This window comes from Cyprinus carpio, chromosome A21 (assembly GCF_018340385.1).
Source record: "Cyprinus carpio isolate SPL01 chromosome A21, ASM1834038v1, whole genome shotgun sequence".
Taxonomy (NCBI): domain Eukaryota; kingdom Metazoa; phylum Chordata; class Actinopteri; order Cypriniformes; family Cyprinidae; genus Cyprinus; species Cyprinus carpio.
The window spans coordinates 17,547,251-17,562,352 of record NC_056592.1 but is presented as its reverse complement, the minus strand read 5'-3'; the positions used below and the strand labels follow the sequence as shown (position 1 = coordinate 17,562,352).

The window sequence follows — 15,102 nt, the reverse complement described above, 5'->3', positions numbered from 1 at the left end:
GTCAAATAAGGAGAGTTCAAATCACTCTCAAAGGTCCGTCCATCACCACAGCCCTTCATCTTCTGTTACATCAGGGGGCTCTCTCTCCCGTGCTCAGTCTTCCACTCTTAGCAGCATCATGGCTTCTTGCCACCCTCCTCCACCTATGAGTCACCAGGGAGAGCTACCCTTCCCCACTGGTGCTCGTAGCCCACAGGGGCCTGGTTCCCACCAAGGTGATCCATATGGCCCAGGTCACCATCCCCATCAGCGGAGCCATGCGTTTCCTCATGATCCTTATGGGTCAGCTCCCAGGGGCCTCCACATGCATCATCACCAGTACCAACAACAGGGCCCCCAACAGCAGCAACAGAGTCCAGGACAACACTACCCACATCCACACTCCATGCAGGGGGATCCTTATGCCATGCTAACCCGTGCCCAGCAGATGGTGGATATGCTGTCCGAAGAGAACCACTTGCTTAAGCAAGAGCTGGAAGTGTGTGGGGAGAAGGTGTCCAGACTACAAAAGGTAATTTTTTTAGTTCGTAAGTTAGTGGAAACCTGGGCCAGTTCCCAGTAGGCCAGTGTTTCCCAATCTTGTTCCTGGAGGTACACCAACAGTACACATTTTTAATGTCTTTCTTATCTGACCCATCTATTTCTGGGCTTGGAGTCTTTACTAATAAGCTGATGAGTTGAATCAAGTGTTTTTAAAGGGGGTCATGAACTGAGAAATCAAATTTCCCTTGATCTTTTGACTGAATCGCCGATTACAATGAGTTGTCTATACTCGGGTTGCACTGCTCACGTCCGGTGTAAACACAGGGTAAAATTAGCAAAGAGCTCCAGTGAAACACTGTTTGTTTGTTTGCTTTATTTTACTATGGATTCTTCTTAAACCAAAAGTATGATGGAGGCTTTTCAGAGAGACTGAAAGTAAACGATGGTTAAATTTTTGAATTTAAATGCATGTCCTGCATGTTCTACCTGTCTCTGTTAATGAATGGCGCAGACGAGCAGTTTCATTTACTACACAAACATTGATGCACGTATGATGCTCGCGGTGATTTCAGCATCTGCCGTGCCGTCTCTCTAAATGAGGACCTAAACACATGAACAACATCTCCAGAACTGCTCTGGGAGTCACTTCATTAGCATTTTACCATTTGATTTGAGTAAAACTAGCATCATATTTCATACACAGAACTGTAAAGGTATTCACGGCAACCTGTCAAAATAAAAGTCCAGTTTGGGAACCACTGCTTTATTCTTTTAAATGGATGCATTAATCGTGTTTATTATGTATTTTTTATTAAAGTGAAAATCAGTTTACTAAATAATGTAAACTTGACTGACTGCTTGGTATATTTGTGTCATTTATTATTTATATTAATTATAATTTTTGTGCAATTGCTTGCCTGGCATTTGAGTTTGTGGCAAAACCTTTTGCAGTATTTACATGTTGTTTATTACTGCATAAAAATGTATTAGAATGGATGTTTAATTTCGTAAAGTAGATTTTGATTTCAAAATACACCTACTTTTTTTTGCATTTTGTTTTTTTCGGTTGAATAAAAGACTATTTTTCCCTATATATTTCATCATTTAGGATTTCTTCAAAAAAGTCTAAAAATCTCGTCTCGTTCTCATGAACCCAGTCTTGTGTCTCGTCTCATCTCATGGGATAAGTGTCGTCACACCCCTACAAATGACCCGTGTTGTTTTCATTATGCCACAGCAGCGTTCATCTGTTATTTTAATAAGTGAAAGCCAATCATAGCAGTGGGTGTTTTCTTGTGAGTCTTGAATGCACCCCGCCTATAAAAACAGACCGTTCTGCAGAGAGGCTCAAAAACAGTATAGAAAATAGTTACTATTACTTCTTTCTTCTTCTAATAATATTACTATTACTATTACTATTACTATTACTTCTAAATTAATATATATTTTATGTAAAATCACACTAACATTATAAGTGAACCTCAGAGAACATTATAAAATAATAATAAAAATGCAATGACCCCTTTAATTAGGAAGAGTTGGAAAGTGTGTATTGGTGAGCCTCCATGAACAGGGTTGGGAAATACCGTAGGCTCCCAGTTGGGGAGAAGATTTGGAGTTATTTCATACAAGGCAACTTTCCATACTCTATCCTTTTGAATTCCAAACACATATACATTATATTTTTTCTGTAAGACCTCAAAAATATTAATGCTCTCTCTTATCTCTGCAGCTGGAGACTGAGATCCAGATGGTTTCAGAAGCCTATGAAAACCTGGCCAAATCATCCACAAAGAGGGAAGCTCTCGAGAAGACCATGAGAAATAAGTTGGAGATGGAGGTGCGCAGGATGCACGACTTCAACAGGGACCTAAGAGGTGAGAACAAAGCAGGATAATTGAATGAAAAATAGGGTTTAGGTGAATATTAGGAGATAATTATGAAAGAAGTGTTCATGAATTCTACCTTGCCACTATATCACAATCTTATTAATAAGCAATGACGCCAAAGCATATTTGTGTCGTTCTTAGTATATAGTGCACCATTTTGAGGTAAACTTTTGTTGAGTTTTGTTTTTCGGTAATATGCTTGAGAAATCAATAAGAGCAGACCTGTTTATGGCTGAGAGGGTAAAATGAATTACTGGATCACAGTTCGAAATACCAGTGCAGTAGAGCAGAGTAATGCTTCAAGACTTAATATTATTTCTGTCATGAAAACTCTCTGAGAGTTTAGCATGGAAAAAGTGAAGCTGATTGGTTGGTTCTTTTCACTTGACCTGTGGTGCACTTGCTGCATTCTGAAAAGTTTGTTTTCATCTTACTGCAGCGTAGACTGGTCTAGAAAAACAAGCACATGAGTATCACAACTGTGCCACTTTTATTATGAGCATGCTTGCTGTGCAACTACATTTGAAATAACAAACTTTAGCATGCAAAAGACGCATGGTGTACAGCTTCTAGATCTGCTAAACTGCTGCTGCAGCAGAGCAGGTACCGTGACTTACTACTGTCAATACATCCACAGACATGCTGCTGTAATCATGTTAGAAATACTGCTGCTGCACATATAACATATGAAATATCCCCCATATATAACATACATGAAATCAACCTGTAGCAGATCTATACAGGTTAGGGATGCACGGTTAATCAAATGTGTTTATCATGCGGATTTTGTCAGTAAAACTGGTTCTGTGATTAGTAGTAAATCTCCAGCATGTGCTTTCAGATGTAGCAGCATTTACTACACAAAAAAAAAAAAAAAGCTACGCAAAATTGCGTTCATAATCGCAGGCGATTTAATTGCGAAATTTTGAATTCAAAGAAAACGTTCTACGATTATGAAAACTGTTTGCGTAGCTTGTCAGTGAATTACGGCTCTGTGTAGTAAATGCTGCTCCATCTGAAAGCATGTGAAAATACCACATTTAATAACGTTTCTACTCCAAACTCACTTCATAAGGTCAGTCGAGTGTTTGAAATAAATCCTTCTGTGAGATGATGTGGCTTCTTACACAGAATAAGGCATATTTCATAGTATTCTAAGCAGTGATAAAGGCTATGTTGATTAGCATTTCATTATTATATACTTTATTATAATAAAAATTATAAGACGACGAAATCAGATAAACCATATATTGTCATAGTCATGTGTTTATTTGTCATGTTGAATCAATGAAAGCAGTTAAATTTTCTGTTTATTCAGCTATCACTATAGGGATTTCCTGGGTTTCTTCTGCGAGGAGTATTTGGAGTTTCAGTGTGAGAGCGCCCTCTGGCTTTCAGATGGAGATTTACTGCTGATCACAGAATCGTGCTTCACTGAAAGATTCGCATGAAATTCGCAGCTTCTGCCTAATTGCAATTTATCACCTTTGTGATTTAATTTTGATTAATCGTGCAGCCCTAATACAGGTGGAGCTGGGGAAGCTGGAGGGTTTCTGAAGTGTGCTGCAACTGCCAAAAGCAAACACTAGCCGAGTATTTAAATGTTGAACAGCAAACTCACTGGCTGCTGATAGGAAAATTAACCAATCAGCTGCGCCATGTGAATAATAATGTTATTATATCAGATTTAATTAGAACCTATTGGACTGCGCCATCTAGAGTTTTGTGACAGAAATTTGCATGTGTATGAAAATATTATGTGTATGAAAATCAGATGGAGAAACAATACAGAGTCTGTAAATGAGAATGTTGTGGTGGTCCCACATGGCTCCAACATTCTGCACTTCCCATTCAAAGAGGCTCCACATTCTTATCCAAGTTCAAAGCATTATAATTTTCATTTAGTTTGCTTTCTTTTGTGTGATATCTCATGGCTCTGTGTAGTATCTTTTGGAGTCTAAACCAAAGCAACAGTTTCTCGCTATCATTCCTCTGCTGCTGTCAGCAGGCCCACTCTACCTGAGTGTGGCCACCTTTACTATCATGCCTCACTGTGTTCTTTAGTCCAGCAGAGAACAGACAAATCCTGATTTATGGCAGTTTGCCCAGACTTTAAGTCCACAGGGAGCTCCCAGAGTTTTACAGCAATTTTTTCTTCCCTCTTTTGCCCTTCTTTCTTTCACCCCATGTTTCTCATATTTTCTGTAGCTTGATATACTGCTTTTGCTATTGTTCAATCAGAATCAGAATTAGCTTTATTCGCCAGGTGTGCGCAAACACATGAGGAATTTTTTTTTTTTTTAAGGTGCTCCTGGTACATACATACATACATACATACATGCATACATACACATCAGACATGAGAACAGAAAAAATAAAAATACAATTTAAATAAAATAAAATTAGTAAGACTTAGCAATAAATAATGTGTATGAATCTGGAACAGTGGATTGATTTATGTACAGATTTGTGCATTTTTACTCTATATAGAACTGTATAAATAAAGAGATATGTATATGTATTTACATAATACTTGATAAAGGCAATAATTAAAGATGTAGAATGATTTACGGAAAAGAATTACAGAACACAGGTAATGATTCACGTTTTAGCTGTTTTAGCTGGAGATGGCATGGGGGATAAATTGTTTTTATGCCTAGATGTTCTAGTTCACAGAGATCTATAGCGTCTGCCTGAGGAGAGAATTCCAAACAGGTTGTGTCCGGGGTGAGAGGGGTCTTTGATGATGTTACCTGCCCACTTCTTCACTCTGGAGTTGTACAAGTCCTGAAGACTGGGCAGGTGCACACCAATGATCCTTTCTGCTGTCCTACCATTCCGTTGCAGTGTTCTATTTGCTGGCAGACCTAAACCAGACAGTTATAGAAGAGCACAGAACCGACTCAATAATAGCCGAGTAAAACTGTGTCATCTGCACCTGTGGCTGGTTAAAAATTTCAGCTGACGAAGGAAGTACAACCTCTGCTGGGCATTTTTCACATCAAGCCTAGATTTTATCAAAGTAGATTTCTTACAATCAATAATTAGTGTTGTGTGTGAAGGCATTCAACACCATTAATTTTGCTACTTTTTTAACAAACCCTAACTGTTCCTAACTGTTCGGGTGCATACATTTTCTTAATATGATTGTACTACAGACAGAAACAAGTTGAAGTGTGCTGTTACTTTTTTTTGCAACTCTTTGACATCTACTTGTAGCATAGTTTTCTACCAACAAAATTATATGTAGTGCTCTTCTCATCTATATTTTGTCTAGTTTAGAATCTTAATTCTCTTGACAGGCACAGTGGAGGAAAGGCATTTGATTCTGGAATGCTCATCTCACAGTCTGGTTGACTTAACACAGGGGGAAATATTGTTTTAATGTTTGGCCCGCTTCCTTGATGAATGGTTTGCCATTGCAAAAAACTAGCAACTCCTACTATATAATGGCCCTCTTATCTCGGCCAGTTTTAACAGCACATCATGACTTATGTCAAGACCACTCTTTGGGAACTGGGAACATATAAAATGTTTGTTAGATTCTGGTTTTCCAATTTGCTGAGCAACCAGTCCCAGTGGTGTATCATTTGTGAGAAGAGGCCTGGAATATTGAGCTACATATTCTTCGGTTTTTTGTTAGGATGGAGAATATTGCACAAAGTCTCTGTTAATATAATTACAGCTGTTTGTTGCATTTATTAAATGCATGATGTAAATTCAATATTTTTATTTTGGTATTAGTATTTTGAAAAGGCATGGTAGTGTTTTTTTTTTCTTCCCACAAATAAATAAATAACCACATTTTGTAATGAGAGGCCATATAAACTATCACATGAATACATCCACATATAAAATCTGTTTGACACAGATGGTCTGGTTTTGGTATCCTGTTTTCTAACATTGTTTTAATGTCTCGCACATGACCAAACTTTATGAAGCATTGTGATACTTTGAACCATAAAATTAAGGGAAAGTATGATGGTATTGTCTCTTTTTTTTCAATAGAGCGAATGGAAACGGCCAACAAGCAGCTCGCCACAAAAGAGTGTGAAGGCACCGAGGACAATCGCAAAACCATCTCACAGCTTCTGGCTCAGAGTGAGTGGACCTCTAGAAAAATCTAGAACCTTGAAGCCAATATGATCACTAAAATTAACCGAAGATTTGTTTTGAAATACCATTCATTTATTTGTGATGTATCGGAAAAGAAAATGCAGAATGTCCATTTTACTCATTTATCAGTTAAAGAGATTCAGAGAGACAAGGAGAAGCAGGATATTGAGTTAAATTCACTTCGCTCTACCAACGAGGACCAGCGCAGACACATTGAGATCCGTGACCAGGCCTTGAATAACGCCCAAGCCAAAGTCGTAAAACTGGAGGAGGAGGTAAAGCGCTTTGATAATCAGTGGTACCCCTGTATAATTAGTTTTACATGCTTTTATTTACTCCATAGTGTTTTTACATTTATGTTGATATACGCCCACTTTTTAAAAACAACTTAAAATACAAAAAAAAAAAAAACATACATTTTAAATTGGGACATAACAAAGCAGAATTTCAGGTTTACACACCTCCGGTGTTCATTTACTTACCCGCATGTCAACAAAATTAATTTACATTTTCTACGATTTCTGTGACCATATGTAAGTATGTGTTCCCTTCCTCTTTGTGGTCACATTGTACGTTACTCTTTCAGAACTAAGGAAATCTCGAAGGACTTCAGTCATTTATTGCTGAGGCAGTTTAACTGTTTGGCAGCCTTTCACTGGACAGATTTTAGAGAGGGCTTGATCTATTCCAGATACTTCACAAATTGCTTTAAGGACACTCTGACCATTGGACAGTATAGCTGAATAGATTGCCTTTTGGGAAATAAATTAACATCTGTAAATATTTTCTGCTTATGATTATCTATTGTTGATAAACAGAGTTGTGGGTGTACTTTATCAAAACAGCATTAAATGGACATTTCGTTGAGTCACAACTCGCTTACCCTCAAACACATCCCTGTGGTACTCCACCACGATGTTTAAGCTCAACCTTCTTAAGTTCTTTGAAGTTCTTCCCGTCAGCTCCTCGTTGCTACAGTTAAGATCTTCAAGCTCGAGTGAACCGTTAGCCGCAAATTGCTCTGAAACCACACAACCTTTACTGAGGCCAAAAAAAGCTTCAATAGATAGAGAAAGGGAGAAAAAAGCCTTCTAACTGAAGTAGCGTTGATGTTTCTGAACTCCGCTCTTGAGTGTTTGAAACAGTTGGAGTCTGTGGTTGAGCTCTTTTGGCGTTCTCCCAGATGGCCTTTAGGTCATTGCTGAACGGGGCATGCACCCTTGCGTCCCAAAGTGCACCGGGCCGTTCCACTTTTGTTCTGCCCTGTCACAAATGCCTGCTTGTTCCCCTAACAAAGCCTCTTGAGTTGTCTGCCATAAAAGGACTTGAAGATGGCTAAATTCTTGCCCTCTCCACCCACCCATTCCAAAGGAGAGCCAAATAGTTCTGTGCTCTCTCTCTCTCTCTCTCTCTCTCTCTCTCACTCTTCTGTGTTATGGTGTCCCCCACCCAGAGCTAAATTGGGTCATTTTTTTTGACTGCAATTACAACCACTGGTGGATTTGAGATATGTAGAGAAGAGAGAGAGGTTGAAGGATACAAGGAAGCATTGTAAGGTAAATGGGGTTTTCTGGTTATGGCGTGAGCAGCAGCATCTGACCTGCATTCTCTGTGTTTGTATAGCTGAAGAAAAAGCAGGTATATGTGGAGAAGGTGGAGCGGATGCAGCAGGCTCTAGCACAGCTTCAGGCTGCTTGTGAGAAGAGAGAACAATTTGAGCATCGTCTACGCACTCGACTGGAGAGAGAGCTTGAATCACTCCGAATGCAACAGGTAAGAGGCATACAAGCTATTCTCACTTAATCAGACTTTTGGCCTTTAATTGGAATTTTACCACATTCTGGCCCAGAACCGTTTGTTATCTTAACAGCTCTCTCTCTCTCTCTCTCTCTCTCTATAATATATAATTATTTTTTTTTCCTGGGCCCGTTTAAAAATCCTTGTGCTAAACTGCAATACATGCAATGCAACAAATCAGCTGTAGGCAGCAGGAGCTCATGCTGTCCTTGATGAGATGATCCGTTTTCTTGTGTACCCTCTTCCTGTGTGTCCAATTTTTACTGACCCCTAATCTAGAGGAAAGGTTGCAGCTCACCCTCCTATGTTAATGTGTGTGTGTGTGTGTGTGTGTTGAGAGTAGAGGAGGAGGAGAAGCAGACAGCTGTATTCTTCATTAGGGGCCCTGACACTGGACATCCTTTTTCTGTGATGTTCATTCAACCAAGACACCTGAAACAAATCTTCAGATGAGATTAGAATACTTTAGAACAGCAGTACTCAAATCTTAGAGCCTGTTTACAACTGGTCACTTCAGGTGTTTTCTCTCATCAGATAGCTATCCGAAAAGACCAGGGGCCTCATTTCTAAAAAGTTTAAATTTGTATAAATTTGTTCTAAGGTCATTTATCAAAAGTGCGTAAGTGTGATTCAGAGAAAAGGAATGTGCGCACAAAAACATGTGTGTGCACCTCTCTTCCAGATGTGACATTTATATATTGCAAATTATCTTGGAATTGTGCGCAGCTGACTGGTGTCAGATCTCCGCCTTGTAAACACTCCGTAATTAACTCTTTCCCCGCAATTAAATTATCTCGTCTTGAGTTATTGAGTTATCTCATCTTTTAGAAGACAACACTTCCCCGCCAAAGACGAGTTTTTGCGGCTTTTCTTGTTTTCACTGTTATGCACTCGGGGGCGCTATTACACATCTTCTGAACGAGTACAAAACCTCCCAAACAAAAACACACATGAACAGGATGGAGAAACCTATCTCTTATGTAAACAGATGCATATTAAAAATGATGCGATCATCAGCAATAGACAGCATATAAATGAAAACTGCATAATGTTACAGAGTAAAATGTAGATCCAGGAAGTGGTATATGTCTTTGCAAGCTTTGGAGGTGTTGATGGAAGCGATTTACTGGATTTATGCTTTGGTAGTCATACTGAATATTATCCAGATGTGTTTTTCTCACCTTTTTGCTCAAAACTATACATTTTTATGAAACCTACATATATTCAAGTGTTGATAAAAAAAAAGAATGCTTTAAGCTAGAATAAAACTGATTTTTTTGTTTTTGTTTAAATGTAGAGGCTCTGATCTTTATTTTGGTGTATTGCATATTCAAATATTAATACAGCAAAATATACTGGAGGCCATCAAAACATCAGTCAACATCGAAAACCGTTGTTTGAGAAAGGATAGCGGTAAGAAAAAGAACTTTAGTGAGGTGGAAGTTGGGGTCCTGTTAGCGGAGGTAGAGGTTCATGCTGGGATGCTTTTTGGGAGCGAATTTATGGAGCATTTCACAGGAACAAACCAAAACTCGGCATAGCGCTTACTTTTTTTTTTTTTTTTTTTGCTTTACGTAAAACATATGAAGAGTTTGGTTCCAAAACGCGATAAAAGCCGTTTAAAAAAAAAACAAAGAGTTTCCGCCAAAATCAGTATTGTATCTGTTCAGTATTGAAAAGTCTATTTTTAATTTTACTCAAAACGCGATATTCGCAGAGTGATTCTGTCATGTTTTCTCCCTTTTTTTCCAAACCGTGACAAATGCCAGTCTCCTTTCTTTGCAGAATGCGATAAATCCGATCAATCAATCACAGCGCACCATTCCACTGTAAACAGTAATGGCGGCGCTCTGAATACACCCGGCATAATTTTCCTCATCTACTTTGTACTTGTGATCATTAAACAAAGGCTGCATGATAAATCGCATGTGATTGTCATGCGCATCTCATCATTAAAGCCGGTTCTGTAATAAATCTACATAATGTGCTTTCAGATGGAGCGGCATTTAATACACAGAGCCGTACATCTATAGCACTAGTCAACTAAATGAATGTAACATGGCAAAGATAAATGCACTTTTGGTAGCTAGCTGAATGTAAGGGAAATATTATTTTGGAATTTCTGTGGTCTAATGTGATGTTGTTGTTCATGATGAAATTTTCTTTTATTGTTGTAATTTATTTATAGCATTAAAAAAAATTACCCGTTTAATTCATTATGGGAGCGATGACTTATTTAATGTATTTTTAGTCCGGTACCTGTATATAACATTGAGTTCAGAGCCTATCATATGTGGGTCAACTTACTATGTTGTGTATTTTCAGCAGTTTCAATATGAAAAAAATTACTTTTATATTGTTTCAATGAAAAAACAAAAAACTAAACAAAACAAAAAAACAGCCTGTCATGGATTTATTGCATTTTGGGGAAAAAATTATAAAATATTATAATAAATCTTTGAAAATCAAAACCTGGATTTGAATATTTTATGTTATTATAACCTAAATATTCTATGTGAAAGTTTGAAACAGAAAATAGTGGTTTTCATCTTTCCACTTTCTTGGTAAAGAAAACACATTTTTACTCAAATTGATCAAAATGGGTTTATTGCGTTTTGGAACCAAACTCTTCATATTCAGTGTATATACAATTTTATTCTGTTTTTCCGTTCACAAAAGTGCGGCAGATGCATGATGACATGTCAAAACTCATGTTCTGTTTATGGTGATGTTTGCACATTTATGGCGTTATTAACTGGTTTCAGACATTCATTCATATATAAAATTTTTTTTATCTAATTTAGTTTTTATTTAACATTCTAATCTTGTCTGTTAACAGTTAAGCAATCATCCAGTGTCTGAGATCTGTCAGGAAAATGAACCGAAATGCACATCCCTAATACTACTAGGCCTATTATCATCATCATCATCATCATGATATTTACCTGCAGTACTCCAATTTGACACAAGTAAAAGTGCGTGGCTCTAAAAAATCATTGAAAATCATTTGAAATTTGTGTCAGCACGCATCCAGTGTAGACAGCATCACTGATTATACTGAGTTCTATTGACTGATCTATATATAATGAATCTCTATTGTAGATCAGTGGTTTTATAGTATTTTGATCTTGAAATTAGCTGATGATAAATAAAATGCAATGCATATCTGTTGCTTTCAGTGACGTGAACCCCATTAAATTTGCATATAGCACAGGAATTGAAGATTGGATTTATATCCGTTTTGTAGAGACACATTTATGTTGCCAAGTGTAAATGGAACTGTTCTAACAAATCAAATAGCTATACGATAAGTAAAAATACATGAAGTAAACAGGCCCTTAAGGTGCTGTCAAATTTGTGAAATTTCACTAGGGATGCATCGATCCGATACTCAGGATCGGTGTCAGCTCCGATACTAGCTTTTTCTGCGGATCGGGTATCAGTGAGACGAGACCGATTCAAATCCGTTATTGTGCGTATACTATTCTGTGTTATTGTTGAGCCACGAAAGGCACAAAAACATGATAAAGTACCAAAAAGTTTTCGTGAACTATATTTCAAGTGTTCTGAAGCTGTTCCATAGTTCAATGAATATTTAATATTTAAGTCATTAAATTCAAGTTCACATAAACTCTTCTTTCCGCTGCGGCTGTCTGTCATCATCCATTCAGAAATCAAATTGCATGTCGCGTTTGGTTACTACAGTCAAAATGATTAAACTCTCTTCAAGAGCACACAGTAACTGAGGTTTAAAACTGTTAAAAGAAAAGGCTCAATAAACTAATGCACAGATTTAATACGTATCAATATCTCTTCCCTTTGTACTAGTGATGTCCAGTTCACGAACGAATCATTTGATTTAACCGGTTCTTCTTAGTGAACCAGTTGAACCAGTTCACCAAATCGTTTGAAACGGTTCGCGACAAGCAAAGTTATTAACTTTTTAACGTGGATGGCACTCCCTCTGAATCTAAATAAACCAATATCCCGGAGTAATTCATTTACTCAAACAGTACACTGACTGAACTGTTGTGAAGAGAGAACTGAGAGCTCTGTAATGGCGCCTTTAGTATTATAAAACTTTTCTGCGCAAACAAAGATTATTAATAGTCTTTCTTGTTATGTCCTATCTATCATATGTTGCTGCTTTTATTACTGTGCTATACATTTAAAAGAAATGTCTTTTATATTTCTATATAAATGTATTTACTTGTTTTTTCATGGATGTATTTTACAACAAAAAAAAAAAAAATAGCAATGTGTAACATTTTACCAGATTTTAGACTTATTCACTTTTATTTGTGAATAAAATATTTCACTAGATTTTATAAAAAAATGAAGTTGTCTATATTTTTCTAAAAATGTCTTTTGCTGCTGAATTATCCACTAACCTAGTTTATAATAGTATTTTTGTCATAGATTGTGATTATATATTTTTTCATTTGTTATTTTTCATTAAAATCAAGTTATGTATGTATATATATGTATATATGTAGCAGATTGTGTTTAATACACAAAGGAGTGATGATCAGGTCAACACAGAGAAGTATAGAAATTCTACATTGATTTAAAAAAAACTGGTATTGGATTGAATCAGTATCGGCAGATACTCAGAATTTTTGGGATCGGATCGGTTCTGAAAAAATGGTATTGTTGCATCCCTAAATTTCAAAGACAAAAAATGTCCACTGTCAATATTTTAGCCATGTATGTAGCACAGCTTACACAGAAGTCACTTTCAAACCAAGCAGCTTTCTATTGGTCCAAGTGGTGAATCCGCATGACCAGCTTGATTCTTGTGAAATCTGCACGGGGACATCTTTTACCCTCAGACAAAATTCTTGATCACATGGATTCATGTCGAAATGACTGGAATTTGTCTGTCGCAGAACAACAGAGAATTAAAAATGCCTTAAATTTGACCTTCCAAATTATGAGAGTGCTTCATAAAGACATGCTTTAGACTTTTTATGAAACATAGTGGGTCTTGCTGTATACTGCATACATGGGCTAGAAGTAATGATTTGTAATGCTGTAGGCAGCGACTCCATATGGCTTACATATAGCGTTCTTCACAGGAGACTCAACTCATGATTGATTACAATGGTTTAATGTTAGCATGTTGCTAGACTAACGGCACAATACTCTTATAAGCATAAAATACACAGCTCAACAACACTGGGCTTTTCCACACAGAAAACTCAACAAGTTAATTGCAGATTCTGCCTCTTCCCCTTTCTGTCTCTCTCTTACTCTCACAGAGGCAGGGTGGTTCTCAGAACACAGTTAGTCCTGAGTTCAGCACAGCGGCTCTGATGGAGCACCTGAGAGAAAAAGAGGAGAGGATTCTGGCCCTGGAGGCCGACATGACCAAATGGGAGCAGAAATACCTGGAAGAGAGCGTCATGAGACAGTTCGCGCTGGACGCCGCTGCTTCTGTGGCCACACAGAGGTACAAAAATTCACTGCTATCCACTAAGTCTACAATGTAGGAATATAGAATTTTATCAAAAGTGAGTTTGCAAAACAATAAAACTAAGCTGAAACTGTAATGCACTGCAGTACAAATGCTGTCATTCAAATTGACTACATGAATGATTGTGAATACAGAGATTATATAAAATAAAACTAAAAGTTTAAATTAGATAAAAAAAGAAGTAAAATTATCTATGACCATTAACTGAAAATGAAACTAAACTGGTTTTGAAAACAAACTATAAAATAAAAGTGACTAGTGAAAATTTATTGAAAATCTACTCAATTTCTCATTGTTTTTTATGTTTGTTTGTTTTCAGAGACACATCCTCCGCCATCATTAGCCACTCCCCCAGCAGCAGCTATGACACTTCAGTGGAGGCACGTATCCAGAAAGAAGAAGAGGAGATCCTCATGGCTAACCGCCGCTGTCTAGACATGGAGAGCAGGATCAAGAACCTGCATGCTCAGATTATAGAGAAGGACGCCATGATAAAGGTACTGCATCATCGCTCGCGGAAAGAGCCGGCCAGCAAATTAGACGCACCTGCCATGAGGCCCTCCAAGTCCCTCATGTCCATAGCTACAGGCGCTGGCAGCTCCAGTGGCTCTGGGCTGTTGTCACACTCTCTGGGCCTCAGTGGAAGCAGCCCCATCACGGAGGAGCGCAGGGAAGACCGCAGCTGGAAGGGCAGTCTGGGTAAGTGCATCCAGTGTGATGTGGAATAGATCTGAAATGGGATACTGGTGGGACTGTTTAACCCTCAAAGAAGCCCCAGTTAAACATTTCATTCACATGCTGTTCTGACATGCACTTTTTCTGAGCGTGCACACTAAAAAGCCTGTTGAACAGCGCCTAATTGATGGAATAAGTTATATTTCATGTCTTATTGCGCTAATACTGTCAAAAACACACAAGGTTTACATATAAACACAAAAAGTTTATGTCTAAAGTGAAAGTGAACAGTTGAGAGAAAAATGGATGCGTGCAGCTCTTAAAGTGACAGTACTAAACATGCTGCAGCTTGTCATTAAAGGGATAGTTCACCCAAAATTTTAATTCCGTCATTATTTACTCAATCTCATGTTGTCCCAAACCTGTATTATTTCTATCTTGTGCTGAACACAATTGAAGAATCTGGGTAACCAAAGATTTTCTGGTCCCCATTGACTTTGATAATAGGAAAAAAAATACTGTGGAAGTCACTGGGGACCAGGAATTGTTTGGTTACCTACACTTTTATGTTCAACAGAAGAAAGAAACTAATTCAGGTTTAAAACAACTTGAGAGTAAGTAAATAATGACAGAAATTTCATTTTTCGGTGAACTATTCCTCCAGTG

At 37.7% G+C, this 15,102-nt stretch overlaps 1 protein-coding gene across 5 annotated transcripts in view; it reads left to right on the top strand.

Annotated features, from left to right (window-relative positions):
• LOC109086680 (angiomotin-like) overlaps window positions 1-15,102 on the top strand; it is a 36,711-nt gene that overhangs the window by 18,888 nt on the left and 2,721 nt on the right. For all 5 annotated transcript variants that reach the window (XM_042711123.1, XM_042711124.1, XM_042711125.1 and 2 more), the window contains 7 exons: window positions 1-511; window positions 2,216-2,360; window positions 6,381-6,473; window positions 6,618-6,763; window positions 8,112-8,261; window positions 13,547-13,737; window positions 14,081-14,460. In XM_042711123.1, coding sequence (XP_042567057.1) covers window positions 1-511; window positions 2,216-2,360; window positions 6,381-6,473; window positions 6,618-6,763; window positions 8,112-8,261; window positions 13,547-13,737; window positions 14,081-14,460 — 1,616 coding nt within the window. The remainder of the gene's footprint in view (window positions 512-2,215; window positions 2,361-6,380; window positions 6,474-6,617; window positions 6,764-8,111; window positions 8,262-13,546; window positions 13,738-14,080; window positions 14,461-15,102) is intronic.